At 40.8% G+C, this 18,582-nt stretch overlaps 1 protein-coding gene across 1 annotated transcript in view; it reads left to right on the top strand.

Moving 5' to 3' along the window:
- Positions 1 to 18,582, top strand: part of DENND11 (DENN domain containing 11) — a 54,059-nt gene that overhangs the window by 13,449 nt on the left and 22,028 nt on the right. Inside the window, exons 2-3 of the mRNA XM_068550129.1 lie at positions 7,349 to 7,448; positions 8,391 to 8,549. Of these exons, the coding sequence (XP_068406230.1) occupies positions 7,349 to 7,448; positions 8,391 to 8,549 (259 nt within the window). The remainder of the gene's footprint in view (positions 1 to 7,348; positions 7,449 to 8,390; positions 8,550 to 18,582) is intronic.

Here is an 18,582-nt window from a genome sequence, read left to right as displayed (position 1 = left end):
GCTTATGGGGAAGATGGGGTGAGGGGCACAACACTCAAAAACTTTGTCAGTGACACATTAAAGAAAGATAGGAACATAATAAAAGTGGTAGGATGGTTGTACGTATGTTAAATAATTAAGAAATACATCAATACTCAAAATACGGCACTCTACCTTAAGAAAGACCTGCAGTTTGCATACGAAGGTGAGTGTTGGAAGGGTTGAGCTTGTGAATTATAATGAAGCAGAGGAAGAGGGCTTTGTGAAATTGGATGGAAAGTTGTAACACTAGAGGAGATAAGTGTGGCTCAGAACACACATGGTGAACCAAGGTAGCAGGCAGGTGTTTGAGTGTTGTGTGGAGATGCGTTTTGTGTAGTGCTACAGCTGGGTGCAGTTTTCTGTGTTCACATTGTGAACCTTGAGATCAAAATCACATATCAGCAAACATGAAATTCCCTATGATTGAATTGTTAACATAGCGACTGCTTTGGAACAAATACGGCCAGCATTATAGCAGAGCTGAGGATATATAAATATACTTTTTTTTTCTGAACTATTTGAAAGTAACTTTCAGACATCATGACATTGCATTTCTAAATACTTAAGTTTAAATCTCCTAAGAATAAGGCCGTTTTCCTACATAACCACAATATCATTACTACCCCTAGGATAATTAACCTAGGTTAATTAATTTATTACCTTTCTTAATTAATAAATTTTATTTTATTTTTAACAATTTTAGGTTTACAGGAAAACTGAGCAGAAAGTACAGAGTTTCCATATACCCTCTTCCCCTACCTGCCCGCCCGGCCCCCCTGTTACCTCTATCATTGACATCTTGCGTTAGCGTGGTATATTTATTGCAACTGATGAACCAATATTTATACATTATTGTTATCTGAAGTTCATTGTTTACATAAGGGCTCACTCTTCGTGTTGTACATTCTCTGGGTTTTGAAAAATGCACAATGTTAGGTATCCACCATAACAGTATCATACAGAATAGTTTTACTGCCCTAAAAATCCTCTGTGCTCTGCTTATTCATCTCTGCTTACCCCCTGATCTTTTTTTACTATCTATAGTTTTTCCTTTCCAAAATGTCACATAGTTGGGATTTTGCAGAATATAGCTTTTTTAGACTGGCTTCTTTCACTTAGCAATATGCATTTAAGTTTCCTCCAAGTCTTTTCGTGGCTTGGTGGCTTATTTCTTTTTATTGCTGAATAGTATTTTGTTATATGGATATCCCACAGTTTTGTTTATCCATTCACCTTTTTGAAGGACATCTTGGTTGCTTCCAGTTTTTGGCAATTATATTAACAAAGCTGCTATAAACATTAACGTGCAGGCTTTTGTGTGGACCTAAGTTTTCAACTCATTGGATAAATATACAAAGGAGCATGATTGCTGGATCATGTGGTAAGAATATGTTTAGTTTTGTGAGCAACTGCCAAACTGTCTTCCAAAGTGGCTGTACCATTTTGCACTCCCACCAGCAGTGGATGAGCTTTCCTGTTGCTCCACATCCTCGTCAGCATTTGGTGTTTTCAGCGTTTTGGATTTTGACCATTCTGATAGGTGTATAGTAGGATCTCGTTGTTTTAATTGGCAATTCCTTGATGATATGTGATATTGAGCATGTTTTCATATGCACGTTTACCATCTGTATGTCTTCTTTGGTGAGCTATCTGTTCAGATCTTTTGTCCATTTTTTAAATTGAGTTGTTTTCTTAATGTTGAGTTTTAAGTGTTCTTATTTTGGATATAAGCCTTTATCGGATATGGTTTTGCAAATATTTTGCCCCATCATTAGCTTGTCTTTTTATTCTCTTAATGGTGTCTTTCACAGATCAGAAGTTTTTAATTTTAATGAAGTATAACTTACTAGTTTTTTCTTCATGGATGATTCTTTTGGTGTTGTATCTAAAAACTCATTGCTAAACTCAAAGTCACCTAGATTTTCTCCTATGTTATCTCCTAGAAGTTTTACAATTTTTCATTTTACATTTAGGTATACTATTCATATTGAGTTAATTTTTGTGCAAAGTGTAAGGTCTGTGTCTAGATTCATTTTTTTCCGTATGGATATCCAGTTGTTGTAACACCACTTGTTGAAAAGACTATCTTTTTTCCCATTGTATTACCTTAGCTCCTTTGGCAAAGATCAGTTGACTATATTTGCGTGGGTCTATTTCTGTGCTCTCTAGTCTGTTCCATTGATCTATTTGTCTAATCTTGTGCCAGTACCATACTGTCTTGATTACTATAGCTTTATAGTGAGTCTTAGAATCAGGCAGTATTAGTTCTCTTCAGTATTGTATTGGCTGATTTCAGCCTTTTGCCTTTCCATGTAAACTTTAGAATTAACTTGTCAATATCCATAAATAGCTTATTGGGATTTTCATTGAGATTGCATTGAATCCATAGCTTAGCAAATGTGAAATTCCCTATGTGCACATTGTTCTTAATATATCAATTGCGTTGGCACAAATTCAGCAAGCATTGTACTAGAATTGACTAAATACAGATAAAAACTTTTTTCCTTAGCCACTTGAAAGTAAATGCAGGGCTTCCCTGGTGGTGCAGTGGTTAAGGACCCGCCTGCCAATGCAGGGGACACGGGTTCAAGCGCTGGTCCAGGAAGATCCCACATGCCAAGAAGCAACTAAGCCCATGCACCACAACTACTGAGCCTGCGCTCTAGAGCCCGCGTGCCACAACTACTGAAGCCTGTGCTCCTAGAGCCCGTGCTCTGCAACAAGAGAAGCCACCATAATGAGAAGCCCGTGCACCACAACAAAGAGTAGCCCCCGCTCACCGCAACTAGAGAAAGCCCGTGTGCAGCAACGAAGACCCAATGCAACCCAAAATAAAAAATAGTAAATAAAATAAACTAATTAAAAAAAAAAAAAGAAAGTAAATGCAGATGTGACTTCACTCCTAAATACTTGAGTATAAACCTCCTAAGAAAAAGGACATTTTTCTACATAACCACAATGTCATTACTACTAGCTTTTTAAAAACATGCATATCCTCTATAAAGCTGGGTTTTTGCTTTGTTTTTGTTTTTAGTGTCCATCCTGTCTTGTGGTAAGCACTGTGCTGTGTTGGGATGTAAAGATAAACAAGCAGAGTTCCTGCCTTTAAGAAGTCCAGTCTCCTGGGGAGACAGACATCTAAGACAATGATTGTATTAGGCTGGGATGAGGGCCATAGTAGCTTTATCTACTTTCCTTTCATTCAAGGAGTGTGTCAGCAGAAATGTTCTTCCTGTGGGATAAAGAACTGTTCCCAGAGTGGTGTTCTGGAGTCCATACTCCATTCTGTGATTCACCGGCCTGACCCTGATGGACCCTTTCTCCCCGACCTAGAGGGGCTTGCATCCATCTAGAAGAGAAGGATGTAACTAACAGGGTGTCATTCACTTCGTCTGATTCTTTCAGTTCCTCTACAATAAGGATTGGCCAGGCACAGAGGAATAAGAAAGAAGCGTTGAGAACCAGGCTGAGGAATTGGGGGCTTTATTCTTCAGATCACCTGTATTAAGTAAGAAGACGTATGTTTGGCTATGAATACCAGAGACCCAAATTAACAGTGACTTAATCAAGATAAGCGTTTAGTTTTCACTTAACAGTCAGGAGATAGCCGGTCCAGGGCTGGAATGCCAGTTCAGATCCATGGGGTCATCCAAGGACCTAGACTCAAGTTGGCTCTCGCTCCATCATCCCCTCCTTGATATGTGGGCTGATGCCCTCACCTGTATGATTCAAGACGGCTTGTCACCACATCCATATGCCAGGCAGCAGGACGGAAGAAGGGACTACATACTCCTTCCCTTTAAGGCACGTTTTGGAAAGACACACCTCACTTCTGCCTGCATGCCACTGGCCAGAATTTACTTGTGTAGCCATACCTATTTGCAAGAAGGTCCAGAGAAACATAGTCACCATTTGGAAGGCCATATGCCAGGCTAAGAACAGGAGGTCCTATTCCCTATAAGAAAGGAGGAGTGGTATGTACTAAGGGTCAACTTGCAGCCCCTAATATACTGGTATTTCTTTAAAAAAAAAAAAAAAAAAGCCTTCTATAAAATTTGGCCCTTAAGATGCTCCTTAAAAATAGGTTTATTGGCCAAATAATTTTGGAAACATTTAGCATGGTATTGATCTCGTAGAGATTCGTAATGTAGAGAAACATTAAAAGCTCTTGAGAATTTCTGCAGTAAAGGAACATGTCTGTCTTTGTTTAACCTAAACAAAGATTGTTTGGCTAAAATCCCTTTTTACAAATTTTGTTTTTTGCAGAAGCCCTAGTCACCTAAGCTTTGGGAAACACTGCTTTGGGAATTATTAAAGTTTCCTTAGTTTGCAGTGATGCAAACATTTTTACAGCTGTTCCAATCCTAGGGACGTAGTCAACAGAAATGTGTGCATATTGTGTCAGTCAAAGTCAAGGTTTAATCAAAGAAACAGAACCACTGGGAGATAAATAAAGGGATTTATTGCAGGGATTTGATCTTGTGCAATTGTGGGAGCTGGTTAGAAAGTCTGTGTAAAGTTGTTGCCTTGTGTCTGATGGTGGAGCTTGAAGTCTCTTGAGCGGACAGTTAGGAAGAAGAGAGTAAAGTTGAGAAGAAGGAGAACAAGCTGGAACTCATGAGGGTGGGTGGGAACCCAGGTCAGTGTGTCGCTGCCTCCTGTTGTAATGATGTGGTGCCCTGACCTGATGAAGCTGGTGCCCTTCATTATGGAACTAAGCACACGCCTGGGGTGGGAGTCAGAGAAGCTGACAGAGGACCCAGGGAAGGTGGATCCATCGGCAGCAGGCCTGCCAGCCACCCCCCAGGTGCGATGAGCCTGCAAGGTAAGCAGCAACGCCCACGAGTTACCTGATGCCCTCACACTGGCCTTCCGACATAAACACAATATGGCTACTGCTTCACTTCGCCTCCCCAGTCTCAAACGGAAATGGCAATGCTGAGAAATGTGAATCAGCCCAGCCGGGTCACGCATTACAAAGCTACCGCCCGTGTAGTCACCAGATGACAAGTATGGAATTGTTCACAGCAGTGCTGTTTGTGATAGCTTCAAATAAGAAGTAAGCTAAATGTGCATCAACAGTTAAACAGATAAGTAAGCTGTGTTACGTGCATAGGATGGAAATAGTAAATGAAGAAATTATTGCTACATGCATTAACATGGATGAATCTTGCAAAAAAATATTGAGCCAAAGAAGACAGACACAAAAGAATACAAACTATGATTGCATTTATATAAATTTCAAAAACAGCAAAGCTGATTTATGATGTTAGAAGTCAGGATAATAGTTAGCCTCGAGAGAGGGATAATGATTCGGACGGGGCAGAAGAGAGGCTTCTCTTTTGCTGCTCATGTCCTGCTTCTTGATCTGGGTTCTGCTCACACAGGTATGTTCATGCTGGGAAAACTCATTGTGCTGCATAGCTATGTTCTGTGCACTTTCCTAAACTTATCCTTCAGCACAAAGTTTAGGTACATTAAAGTTTTTAACAAGTCCTTGAGTAGTCATGGACGGGCTGGGTTAAGGAAAGGAACTAAGAGCAAGTTGAACCCTGCGTGGAGTGGCATGGGGGCGGGGAACAAGGCAGCAGGTACCAGAAAAGCAGGTGAGAGGACAGAGTCTGCCAGAGGGACGTCGCAGGCTGTCCCTCTCCTAGGCTGGCCATCTGTTGCCATCATGAAGGGTTAGGACCGCGTGCACAGGAGGCTCGTCAACAGAAGCACCCACGTGGCACAGATGATGATCGTGTAGATTTGGGGTGAGGGTCAGCACCTTTGTGAGCTTCCTGGGTGTCCTGATGCACAACACAGGGTGAAAGCCACTGGACCGAGGAGACCGTAGACGGGGATGCTAGCGGAAAGACAGGAATGTGGGGGAAGTCGGTGTGCGAAACCTTACCTTTCTCCCCACGTTCGCCCCTCATTCAGCGTGCAGTGTGCTTTTTCTTGTCTTTAACCCTGACAGATACAACATTGTTCTAGCCTTTCTGTTGTGTGAAATCTTAATTCCTTTTTTCATGCTTTCTGTTTTAGCCCACTGATTAGTTGTTTGAGTTTATGAGTCCTCTTTTGAAAATAAACTACTTGAAAGTGCCTTAGGCTGCTGAATATAGGATAGGCTGATCCCGTGATGTCCACCCCATTCGGAGACTGGGTTGTGTCCAGGTAGACTTGGTATGCGGTACCTCTGATGCCCCGAACATCTGAAAAGCATTGTTGTCTGGGATTAGTAATGGTATTTCTAATGCCTGGGAAATTAGGGTTTGAGGTGTTGATGAGAAGTTTGTTCTAAAGTGAAATCTTACAAGTATCTTAGTATTTTTATTTGGAAAATTTTTGAATATGCAAGAAAACAGTAGGGCATATTCTGTAGCATTCTGTCAAGCCTCTAGGAAACACTGCTCTTGTGAAATTCTCTGATGCCCTCAATCTGATGGCTGCTTGTCATTGCTACGTTCTAAAATCCCATGTTATCTTCTGTCATAGAATTTACCACACACCACCACCCCCGGCCCCCAGAACTGTAATCACTGGTCTCCTTGTTTATCTCCGTATCTGTCCCTGGAATCTAGTCTGTTTGAGGTCAGGGACTGTGTCTTATTTGACTTTGGAGCTCCAGCATCTAGCTCAGTAGAAACTCAGTAATTAGGGATAAGTGAATGAGCCCTTAAATTCTGCAGGCAAAGAACTGGTGTCTGGACCTTGGAGAAGAGCCTCATTTTGAGGAGAGAGGAGAATGAGTTAGGGAAGGAAGCAGAGCTACATTTGATCAGAGAAGGAGGAAAAGAACCAAAATAGTATTCTGTCACGAGAGTCAAGGGAAAAAGGGGAGACATTTTTGAGGAATTATCAAATGCCACAAAGACATCAATGAAAATGCGAATTAAAAAGAGTTTGGGGGTTTGTCAGAGTCATTAGTGGCCATAAAAAGGCAAGATGGAAGCAGGATCTCGAGGGGTTAAGGACAGAGTACGAGATGAGGAAATGGGGGTAGAGGGTCAAAACATGCACTTAGAAGTGAGGCTGCAAAAGGAAGGAGATTTGGAGGTGGCCAAGCAGAATGGGAGAACCAAAGCCGGCAGCCTTGCTAGGAAGAACTGTGTTCATTTGAAGGCAGAGATCGGAGGTGCCTTCAGCGCCCATCTCCTGGCCCTCGGGATGGCTCAGGGACTCTGCTGGCATGTGGGCGATGGAGGGATGAGCCACCTGAGCATCCTGGTGGTCAAGTCAGTAGTACATTTACTCCGAAGCCATGTGCACTTAGCCCTGCACTAGGCCCTTTGAATGATTTTGTCTCTTTTAAACTTGTATCCTCCCTTCCCCACAGGAAACATGGTGGAATGGTGCTTACCTCAAGATATTGACCTTGAAGGCGTTGAGTTCAAGTCTATGGCCAGTGGGTCCCATAAAATTCAGTCTGATTTCATGTAAGTACTGCTGATTGCAAGTCTTCTCTGTACCATTTCCTCTGCCTCTGTGCTTTCCCCCAGAGAATAAGGGCTCTCATCGGGGCACTTTCAGGAAGTGTGTGTAAATGCCCTGAAAATATATACTGGTTTGTGTTTTTATATCAGTTTTCTAGCAAGAAGTTCCCAAGCTTTCATTAGGTTCTCGATGAGTTTCATGATCCAAAAATGTGAAGAACTCCTGCCATAGAGGTTCTCTCCTTTCCTAAGACGTGATTGGGCCTTGCTTGAGGTTTGGCTTTAATAAAGGAATAGAGTTTCGGTTGCATTTGGGTTAACTTAAGACATGTATGTGCTAAAACTTGAAATTCGAGCTTTAAATAAGGCCAGTTTGTAGTCCTGTGTAATCAAGATTCTTGTGAGGAGCAAATTGAAAGAATGTAAGGGTGATGGAGTAGCTTTCATCTTCTCATTGGGCTGAAACCATGACAGACATAAGTGTGAGAAAGGGGAAGGAAACAAAGTGACAGCTCTGGTCAAATGTTCTATTTAAAATATCAGAGACTCAGGAAGCGAGGAGAGAATCAACACAGTTTATGCTAATAAAACAGAGGTCCCCCCATCAGGTCAGTTGTTATGCAGGAGGAGAAGGGCTGTACCATGGTCGTGGGCAACTGAGCGGCAGGCTTTGCAGAGATCAAGTCCTGGCTCCAGCGGGATGACCCTTGGCGAGTTCCACGATTTCTTTGAGCCTTGGTTGTCCCATCTGTGAGGTTGAGGGGCTTGGGCTGATAGTCCCCCTGAGATTCTAAAAAAGGTTTTTCTCAGGCTGAGTTTTCTCATGTAGAGCCCTGGACACAGTTATGTCTTTTGCTCGCGACTGCATCTCAAAGGCAAAACACGAAGTAAAATGAAATTTCTCTCTCTGATTTCGAGCCATGCTACACATTGGGTCTATTTTAGCTATTTCCGAAAGGGGCCCTTCTTTGGCCTGGCCTGCTTCGCCAACATGCCTGTGGAAAGCGAGCTGGAGCGTGGCGCCCGGATGAAATCCGTGGGCATCCTCTCTCCATCCTACACCCTGCTGTACCGGTACATGCACTTCCTGGAGAACCAAGTTCGGTATGTGGCTTACATACGGGGTGGGGTGCAGGGAGGGCAGAGGCAGCAGGGCTCTGCCAGTTGGTGTGCTGTGATGAGCCCTCAGGGGTAAAGGCTGTACATCAGAACGGCAGATGCCTCACCAAGAGCGTCCATGGCTGAGTCTCACACCTCGGGTGGTGGTCTTTGTGTTTCAGCCAGCGTCCTGCGTAAATGATTCTTCATCCTTGAATGACAGCTGGGGTAGATTTTGCTTTCAGCTTATATTAATATTGTCATCAATTTTGTTGAATTAATTTGTTGACATTGACGTGATCTTTGCTTACCTTAAACCACAGTAATTATCTCCTTGCCCCAGGCAAATAGACTCTCAACTTTTTTTTAAGCCTAATCATTTATTATTGGAGGTAATTATTATCATTGAGGGTAATAGGAAGGGAATTTTTAACAGAAGCTGCAAAACTATTAATTCATTTTTTTTTCATCATGTGAGTAACCTAATTTTATTTCAGATTTTGAAGGGAAAATCTACCCCTAAGCCCTGAAGCACTGTTAAAATTTTGGCACATTTGCCTCTCTTCTGGTATGCATGTGTGTGTACTTTATTTATTTGTTTTAAAATATTTATTTATTTATACGGTTGTGGCTTGCGGGCTCCTTAGTTGGGGCATGTGAACTCTTAGTTGCAGCACGCATGTGGGATCTAGTTCCCTGGCCTGGGGTCGAACCCGGGCCCCCTGCATTGGGAGTGTGGAGTCTTAACCACTGCGCCACCAGGGAAGTCCCATGTGTGTGTACTTTAAAATAATATATACATACTTGGCACCATATAGGACATACATACTTTTATATCATATGCGTTTAAAAGTTATTGTTATTTTAATTTTTGATATAATAGTCTATCTGGATCATCATCTTTGAAAGAATGTGAAATTGTGGGAAAAAAATGTTTATTATTGAAAAATTTATGTGAACGTACAAATGAATTTTAACAATTCTTCCAAATCTTAACACCCAGTGAGATATCCATTGTCAGTATTCAGCTAATGCCATTCTAAAATAGACATAATTTTACAAAAATAGGATTAATATTTTATGAAGATTTAATTTTATCAAATAGGCTAGTTTGAAATATATTTAATTTATTTGTATATATCAGAGAAAAAGAGTAAGTGAAACTGAAGGAATTGTCAAACTTTAATACTTTTTTCACAGTAAGATATGTTATTTCTTGGAATGTTCCTCCAGAGTTAAGAAAAAAGACTGCAAAACATGAAGATACAGTGTCATTCTTATTGAGAAATAACATATATATTACAGAGTGCACACATCTTTGTATAGGTGTCATTGGTGTTTTTAGGTTGTGTTTTAGTTGTAGACAGTCAGGTATCTTATACTTCTTCCCAGAACCCCTCCCTGACTTTACTTCTCAACTTTCATATATATGTGAGATTTTTATATATGTGAGATTTATTACATTTAGTTCTGTGATCACAATTCCCATGATTCTTAAGTCTCAGTTATATGTTTACGACCACATCTAGGGCTTAACTGTGGCTTGCTACATTCCAGAGCCCGTGATTTATTTCTTGGTTGGTTAGATTTTGCCATCAAGCATCTTTTGTTTCTTTTTTTTTCATGAAAGGATCATGGGTGCTGCCTTCTCTCAAATCTTGCATGCTTGATAGTATTGGTCTTTTACCTTTACTCTTGGCTGGGTGTAAGATCCTTAAATCTTTTCTTTCTTCCTCTCAGGATGCTATAAATATTGTGCAGCAATATTCTGATATTGGTTGTTTCAGAGAAGTCTCTTTTGTCTAGATCCCTATAGATTCTTTATCTGCGATGTTTCTGAACAGTTTTTTTCTGGGATAGTTTGTCCCTTTTTATCTATAGATATGACATTTATTTTTAATTTCAGGAACCTTTTCTTCTACAATAAAGGACTCAACTTTTCCTCTGCGTTTTCCCTTCTTCTTCAGGAACACCAGTTATGTATATGTTTTCTCCACATTGTCCTCCATATTTTTCATTTTGATGATTATTTTAATAGCTCTGTAGTGCTAGAGCTGTCCCATTAGTTTACTCGATTATTCCCTATGGTTAAGCGGTTAGCATGCTTCTAATTGTTTTAACTGCTCCTCTACATTTTGGAGCTGTGATGCATATTTTTCTGTATTTGAAATATTTCCTCAGTTTTGTGTCTCAGAAGTAACATTGAATTTTAAAAAAAAAAAACATTTTTATTGGGATCTTGACACTTGAAAAAAATTATTACTGCTTTTGAAAAATTAATTTCCCAAGGAGGCAATACATTCTCGTGGTTCAAAAGCCAAAAATTCTAAGGAGGTATTATATTAGAGTCCTGGCTAAATGGTGATAACAGAGGCCCCAGAATACACTGGCTCAAACAAGACAGAAGATTCTTCCCCATGTAATGTTCTAGAAGTAGGAGGGTGGTCAGGGTGAGCAGCCTGCCGTCCCCGCAATTCGGGGCCCACGCTGCTTCTCTTATTATTCTACCATATCCTGAGAGTGATTTTGTGTTCTAAGATGTTCTTCTCACCTGCTTGAAGCTGCTCACCACTACTATGTCTGCATTCCAGCCCATAGGGAGGAATGAAGGACCCGGAAGTTGCATACATCACTTCTCATATCCCATTGTCAAGTCCTCAATCACAAAGACACACCTGACAGCAAAGGACACTGGGAAAGGTAGTCTCTAGTTGGGTGACCTTGTGACCAGTTAAAATTCGGGGGCTCCTGTTGCAAACAGGAAGAAGAGAAGAATGGATCTGGAGGAAATTTTAGCAGCCTCTGCTTCAGTTTGTCCCCCGGCGACCTCAGTATCCGTGTGTACTCTTCTTCCCAGACACAGAGGACATTCCTCCCACCCCGAGACATCATAGAGTCTCATCTGGTTCATGTTTCTAGTCTGAAATCCAGGGTTTCTGTGTGATTTGAGGCAATCAGGACATGGTTCTCTTATCCTGGAAAGCTGTGAAAGAACCGTCACGTCCTCCATTCCCACCTCCCAAATGCAGAATAGAAGTAGAAAAGGAACCACAATACAAGCTCCCATTTGAAAAAGAAGAATGAGAAATAATATGAGCGGTCGTTAGTCCATAATAACAATGAAATTCTGCTGAGCAGGGATGGCAAAGGCCCCTTGTCCTCACAGAGTGCCGTGCTCCTGGCTACACCTGGGCCCTGCTCACTAGAATCCCCTTGTTCATTTTCCTCCACGGCTCCTGGCTTTGCCTTCTGGGGGTTCTTTATCCATTTTGTGCCATAACCACTTTTGAAGCAGGCTTTGGTGAACATTGGGGAAAGCTGCATGGCTTTGGAACATGTTTCCTGCTGGTGTGGATTTGGGACTCTAGTGATTTCTTTAAGGGTTGAGAAGTCACCGGCTTATATAGGCCAAGAATGTGACAATTCAGATGAGATCCGGCGATTTCAGGGTGCTATGGCCGTAGACAAGAATGTGACAGTACAGATCCCTCAAAAACTGAATAGGCTTCTTGGTCTGTTTGCTTCCAGTCAATCCCACGTAAAAATATCCACTGCCCAAGATCTCCTCTGGGTCTTAGTTTTTAAGTCAGTAGATGGTGGCCTAGTTACTGGTCACTGTTCTTGGCGTATCTATCTTGCCCTGGTTTTAATGGCAACTACCTTGAGACTGTAGCCTAAATCTGGGCTTTATAAATGGGCAGACTCCCGTGTCTGGGAGAGTTTCATAGAGGCTTTGAGAGAAATTCTTATCTCCTGCTTTTTTTTTCTTTTAAACATCTTTATTGGAGTATAATCGCTTCACAATGTTGTGTTAGTTTCTGCTGTATAACAAAGTGAATCAGCTATACGTATACATATATCCCCATATCTCCTCCCTCTTGCGTCTCCCTCCCACCCTCCCTATCCCACCCCTCTAGGTGGTCGCAAAGCACCGAGCTGATCTCCCTGTGCTATGCGGCTGCTTCCCACTAGCTATCTATTTTACATTTGGTAGTGTATATATGTCTATGCCACTCTCTCACTTCGTCCCAGCTTACCCTTCCCCCTCCCCGTGTCCTCAAGTCCATCCTCTACGTCTGTGTCTTTATTCCTGTCCTGCCCCTACATTCTTCAGACCTTTTTTTTTTTTTAGATTCCATATATATGTGTTAGCATACGGTATTTGTTTTTCTCTTTCTGACTTACTTCACTCTGTATGACAGACTCTAGGTCCATCCACCTCACTACAAATAACTCAATTTCGTTTCTTTTTATGGCTGAGTAATGATCCATTGTATATACGTGCCACATCTTCTTTATCCATTCATCTGTCCATGGACACTTAGGTGGCTTCCATGTGCTGGCTGTTGTAAATAGTGCTGCAATGAACATTGTGGTACATGACTCTTCTTGAATTATGGTTTTCTCAGGGTATATGCCCAGTAGTGGGATTGCTTGGTCTTTTAAGGAACCTGCATACTGTTCTCCATAGTGGCTGTATCAATTTACGTTCCCACCAACAGTGCAAGAGGGTTCCCTTTTCTCCACACCCTCTCCAGCATTTATTGTTTGTATATTTTTTTGATGATGGCCCTTCTGACTGGTGTGAGGTGATACCTCATTGTGGATTTGATTTGCATTTCTCTAATAATTAGTGACGTTGAGCATCTTTTCATGTGTTTGTTGGTAATCTGTACATCTTCTTTGGAGAAATGTCTGTTTAGGTCTTCTGACCATTTTTGGATTGGGGTGTTCTTTTTTTTTTGATATTGAGCTACATGAGCTGCTTGTATATTTTGGAGATTAATCCTTTGTCAGTTGCTTCATTTGCAAATATTTTATCCAATTCTGAGGGTTGTCTTTTTGTCTTGTTTATAGTTTCCTTTGGTGTGCAAAAGCTTTTAAGTTTCATTAGGTCCCATTTGTTTATTTTTATTTCCATTTCTCTAGGTTATCTCCTGCTTTTTGGGTACAGAGGAATTGGTTTTTTCAGTCCCGTGGGGTCCCAGATATTTCAAGTCTCAATTAATTTATATTGCAGAACTCAGAATGTACACCCTTACACTGTATATCCCACCATTTCTGCTTGCAAACTGACCATGTCTTGCTTATTTTCATCTTGCTCTTGTAGTAGTAAGATGAAAACTACTAAAAACTAAAAACATCAAGGAGCTATCAGTGCTCTGTTTCTCACTGCTTCCCTTAAAGTTACAAGTTCAGATGATACAAGGCCTGTCTTCCAAGTTATTGAAGTTCTAGAAAAGTTTTTTCTTGTTTGTTTTTTTTTTTTTTAATCATCTTCCCTTTCTAGCTACTAAGCCAATGCTACAGTGTGGTTTTTGATACTATGGTAAATCATTCCTAAATATCATTTTCTGCTTTAGCTCAAATCCAGGCTAAGTTGCTATAACAAAGAAACCCAAAATACAGTGACTCAAACAAGGTAGAAGTACAGCTTTTCTAGCATGACAATCCCAGAGGAAGGGAAGTAGTCCAGTGTGGTAGATGGCTTTGTTCCACTGGGTCATTTCTGGGACCCAAGTCTTTCTGTTTTGTATCCTGCCATCTGCTAGAGTATTGTCCTCACCCACATGGTAGAAGTTGATTCACCATTGCTAGGTCTTGCAGGAAGGGGAGACACACAGGAATCCCAGAAATTGAACACATCGCTTCTGCCCACATTTCATTGACCTGTTCTTAGTTCCTAGCCACACGTAGCAGCAAGACAGTCTAGGAAATGGGGTCCTTAACTGGGTGGCTACGTGACCAGCTAAATTTTGGAAGGTTCTGTTACTAAGGGAAGAAGAGAGTGGCAGTCTCAACCACTGGCATAAAATGAAGTCTTCACCCAGTTCCCGTATCCATCCAATCATCCCAGTAATCACTGCTGATTTCCCACGTATCTTTCCAAAGCTTGTGTATGTGTATATACAAATACAAATGTATATTCTTATTTTCCCTCTTTTCATACAAAAGGTAGCATGTTATACATGTTGTTTGCACCTTGCCTTTTTCATTCAACAATATATCTGGGAGATCTTCTCATATTAGTACATGGAGAGCTTCTTCATTGTTTCTCGCAGTTGTATTACGTGCCCTGTATAAAAGAACCATGCCTGCTTTATCAAGTCGCTTACTGATAGACATTTGGTTGTTTCCAGTCTTTTGCTGTTATGATGCTGCACTGAATACCTATGAGCAAGTATAATTTCACACATGAGTAGTATATGTGTACATTAAATTTCTAGAAATGAAATTGGTGATTCAAAGAGCATATGTATTTGTAATTTTAATAGATATTGTCAAATTGATTTACATAGAGATTGTACCATTTTACATGCCCAGCAGTAATGCAAGAGAATGCTGTTTCCTCACAGCATTGCCCACACAAAAATACAACTTGTGGATTTTTGGCATTCTGATTGCTAAAACACGGTACATGAGTATAATTTTAATTCGCATTTTTCTTAGGAGTGAGGACGAGCACCTTCATACATGTTTGAGTCATTTATATTTCCTCTTCTGTGAACTGTTCCGAGCCTTTGCTACATTATTATTATTATTTTTTAATTAATTAATTTATTTATTTTTGGCTGCATTGGGTCTTCATTGCTGCACGTGGGCTTTAGTTGCGTCAAGCGAGGGATACCCTTCGTTGCGGTGCGTGACCTTCTCATTGCGGTGGCTTCTCTTGCTGTGGAGCACGGGCTCTAGGCACGCGGACCTCAGTAGCTGTGGCACGTGGGCTCCAGAGTACAGGCTCAGTATTTGTGGCGCACAGGCTTAGCCGCTCCGCGGCATGTGGGATCCTCCCAGACCAGGGCTCGAACCCATGTCCCCTGCATTGGTAGGCAGATTCTTAACCACTGCGCCACCAGGGAAGCCCTGCTACATTATTTTTTGATCGTTGGCTTTTTCTTATTAATTTCTAGGAGTTCTTTGTGTAATATGGAGATTCGTTCTTTGTGATATTTTTTCCACCTTTCCGTTTGTCTTTTAACATTACTTTTTGTCATGCAGATGTTTTTCTTCCTTGAGTTCGATAATATTCCTATGGCTTCTAGATTTTGAGTCATAGCTAGAATGGTTTTGCAGTTTGGTGATTAAAGAGGGCTCAGGGTAACATGAGAGAAGGACTTGCATGAGAAGGTATGAGGAAAAGAAAGAAGCGTAGTGATGTAAGCCCAGGTCTAGGCAGGGGTGATACTTGACTGCAGCAATGACTTTTATATAAATTAACTAGACTTGATTTTTTTTTTTTTTTTAAAGACAATCAGATGTTTTTATTTATTTATTTATTTATGGCTGTGTTGGGTCTTCGTTTCTGTGCAAGGGCTTTCTCTAGTTGTGGCAAGCGGGGGCCACTCTTCATCGCGGTGCGTGGGCCTCTCACCATCGCGGCCTCTCCCGCTGCGGAGCACAGGCTCCAGACGTGCAGGCTCAGTAATTGTGGCTCACGGGCCCAGTTGCTTCACGGCATGTGGGATCTTCCCAGACCAGGGCTCGAACCCATGTCCCCTGCATTGGCAGGCAGATTCTCAACCACTGTGCCACCAGGGAAGCCCTAGACTTGATTTTTGAAAACACTGAATCCATGTTTTATTTTTATTTTTACTTATGATATCCTAACGTTATTTGTTAATATTTCACCTATAACTCTTGGCTTCGATATCTCCCTAGTTAGAGAGTCTTTTCTATGACTATTTCTTATTAATCTGAAGATATTGGAGAACTGCTATATAATTTTAAAGGATTAATTTTAAACCACATTTTTTACCTTGCTTAGATCATGATTCAAACAACCTACTGTAAAATAACATTTCGGGGACAGTTGGTATAATTTGAAAGTGGACTGGATATTAGTTTGGATTAAGGCACATTATTTTGTTAGGCAAGATAATGCTGTGGTGGTTATGTTATTTATTTTTTTTAAATCAATCATCAGTTTTATACACATCACTTTATACGTGTCAATCCCAATCGCCCAATTCAGCACACCACCATCCCCACCCCACCGCAGTTTTCCCCCCTTGGTGTCCATACGTTTGTTCTCTACATCTGTGTCTCAACTTCTGCCCTGCAACCCGGTTCATCAGTACCATTTTTCTAGGTTCCACATATATGCGTTAATATACGATATTTGTTTTTCTCTTTCTGACTTACTTCACTCTTTATGACAGTCTCTAGATCCATCCACGTCTCAACAAATGACTCGATTTCATTCCTTTTTATGGCTGAGTAATATTCCATTGTATATATGTACCACAACTTCTTTATCCATTCGTCTGTTGATGGGCATTTAGGTTGCTTCCATGACCTGGCTATTGTAAATAGTGCTGCAATGAACATTCGGGTGCATGTGTCTTTTTTTTTTTTCTTTTTTTTTTTAAACATCTTTATTGAAGTATAATTGCTTTACAATGGTGTGTTAGTTTCTGCTTTATAACAAAGTGAATCAGTTATACATATACATATGTTCCCATATCTCTTCCCTCTTGCATCTCCCTCCCTCCCACCCTCCCTATACCACCCCTCTAGGTGGTCACAAAGCACCGAGCTGATCTCCCTGTGCTATGCGGCTGCTTCCCACTAGCTATCTATTTTACATTTGGTAGTGTATATATGTCCATGACACTCTCTCACCCTGTCAGATCTCATCCCTCCCCCTCCCCATATCCTCAAGTCCATTCTCTACTAGGTCTGTGTCTTTATTCCCATCTTGCCACTAGGTTCTTCATGACCTTTTTTTTTTCCCTTAGATTCCATATATATGTGTTAGCATACTGTATTTGTTTTTCTCTTTCTGACTTACTTCACTCTGTATGACAGACTCTGACTCCATCCACCTCATTACAAATACCTCCATTTCATTTCTTTTTATGACTGAGTAATATTCCATTGTATATATGTGCCACATCTTCTTTATCCATTCATCCGATGATGGACACTTAGGTTGCTTCCATGTCCTGGCTATTGTAAATAGAGCTGCAATGAACATTTTGGTACATGACTCTTTTTGAATTATGGTTTTCTCAGGGTATATGCCCAGTAGTGGGATTGCTGGGTCGTATGGTAGTTCTATTTTTAGTTTTTTAAGGAACCTCCATACTGTTCTCCATAGTGGCTATATCCATTTACATTCCCACCAACAGTGCAAGAGTGTTCCCTTTTCTCCACACCCTCTCCAGCATTTATTGTTTCTAGATTTTTTGATGATGGCCATTCTGACCGGTGTGAGATGATACCTCATTGTAGTTTTGATTTGCATTTCTCTAATGATTAATGATGTTGAGCATTCTTTCATGTGTCTGTTGGCAATCTGTATATCTTCTTTGGAGAAATGTCTATTTAGGTCTTATGCCCATTTTTGGATTGGGTTGTTTGTTTTTTTGTTATTGAGCTGCATGAGCTGCTTGTAAATCTTGGAGATTAATCCTTTGTCAGTTGCTTCATTTGCAAATATTTTCTCCCATTCTGAGGGTTGTCTTTTGGTCTTGTTTATGGTTTCCTTTGCTGTGCAAAAGCTTTTAAGTTTTATTAGGTCCCATTTGTTTATTTGTGTTTTTATTTTCATTTCTCTAGGAGCTGGGTCAAAAAGGATCTTGCTGTGATTTATGTCATAGAGTGTTCTGCCTATGTTTTCCTCTAAGAGTTTGATAGTGTCTGGCCTTACACTTAGGTCTTTAATCCATTGTGAGTTTATTTTTGTGTATGGTGTTAGGGAGTGTTCTAATTTCATACTTTTACGTGTACCTGTCCAATTTTCCCAGCACCACTTATTGAAGAGGCTGTCTTTTCTCCACTGTATATGCTTGCCTCCTTTATCAAAGATAAGGTGACCGTATGTGCGTGGGTTTATCTCTGGGCTTTCTATCCTGTTCCATTGATCTCTATTTCTGTTTTTGTGCCAGTACCAAACTGTCTTGATTACTGTAGCTTTGTAATATAGTCTGAAGTCAGGGAGCCTGATTCCTCCAGCTCCATTTTTCGTTCTCAAGATTGCTTTGGCTATTCGGGGTCTTTTGTGTTTCCATACAAATTGTGAAATTTTTTGTTCTAG

This window comes from Eschrichtius robustus, chromosome 8 (assembly GCF_028021215.1).
Source record: "Eschrichtius robustus isolate mEscRob2 chromosome 8, mEscRob2.pri, whole genome shotgun sequence".
Classification (NCBI taxonomy): Eukaryota; Metazoa; Chordata; class Mammalia; order Artiodactyla; family Eschrichtiidae; genus Eschrichtius; species Eschrichtius robustus.
This window is presented reverse-complemented; position numbering and strand designations above follow the sequence as displayed.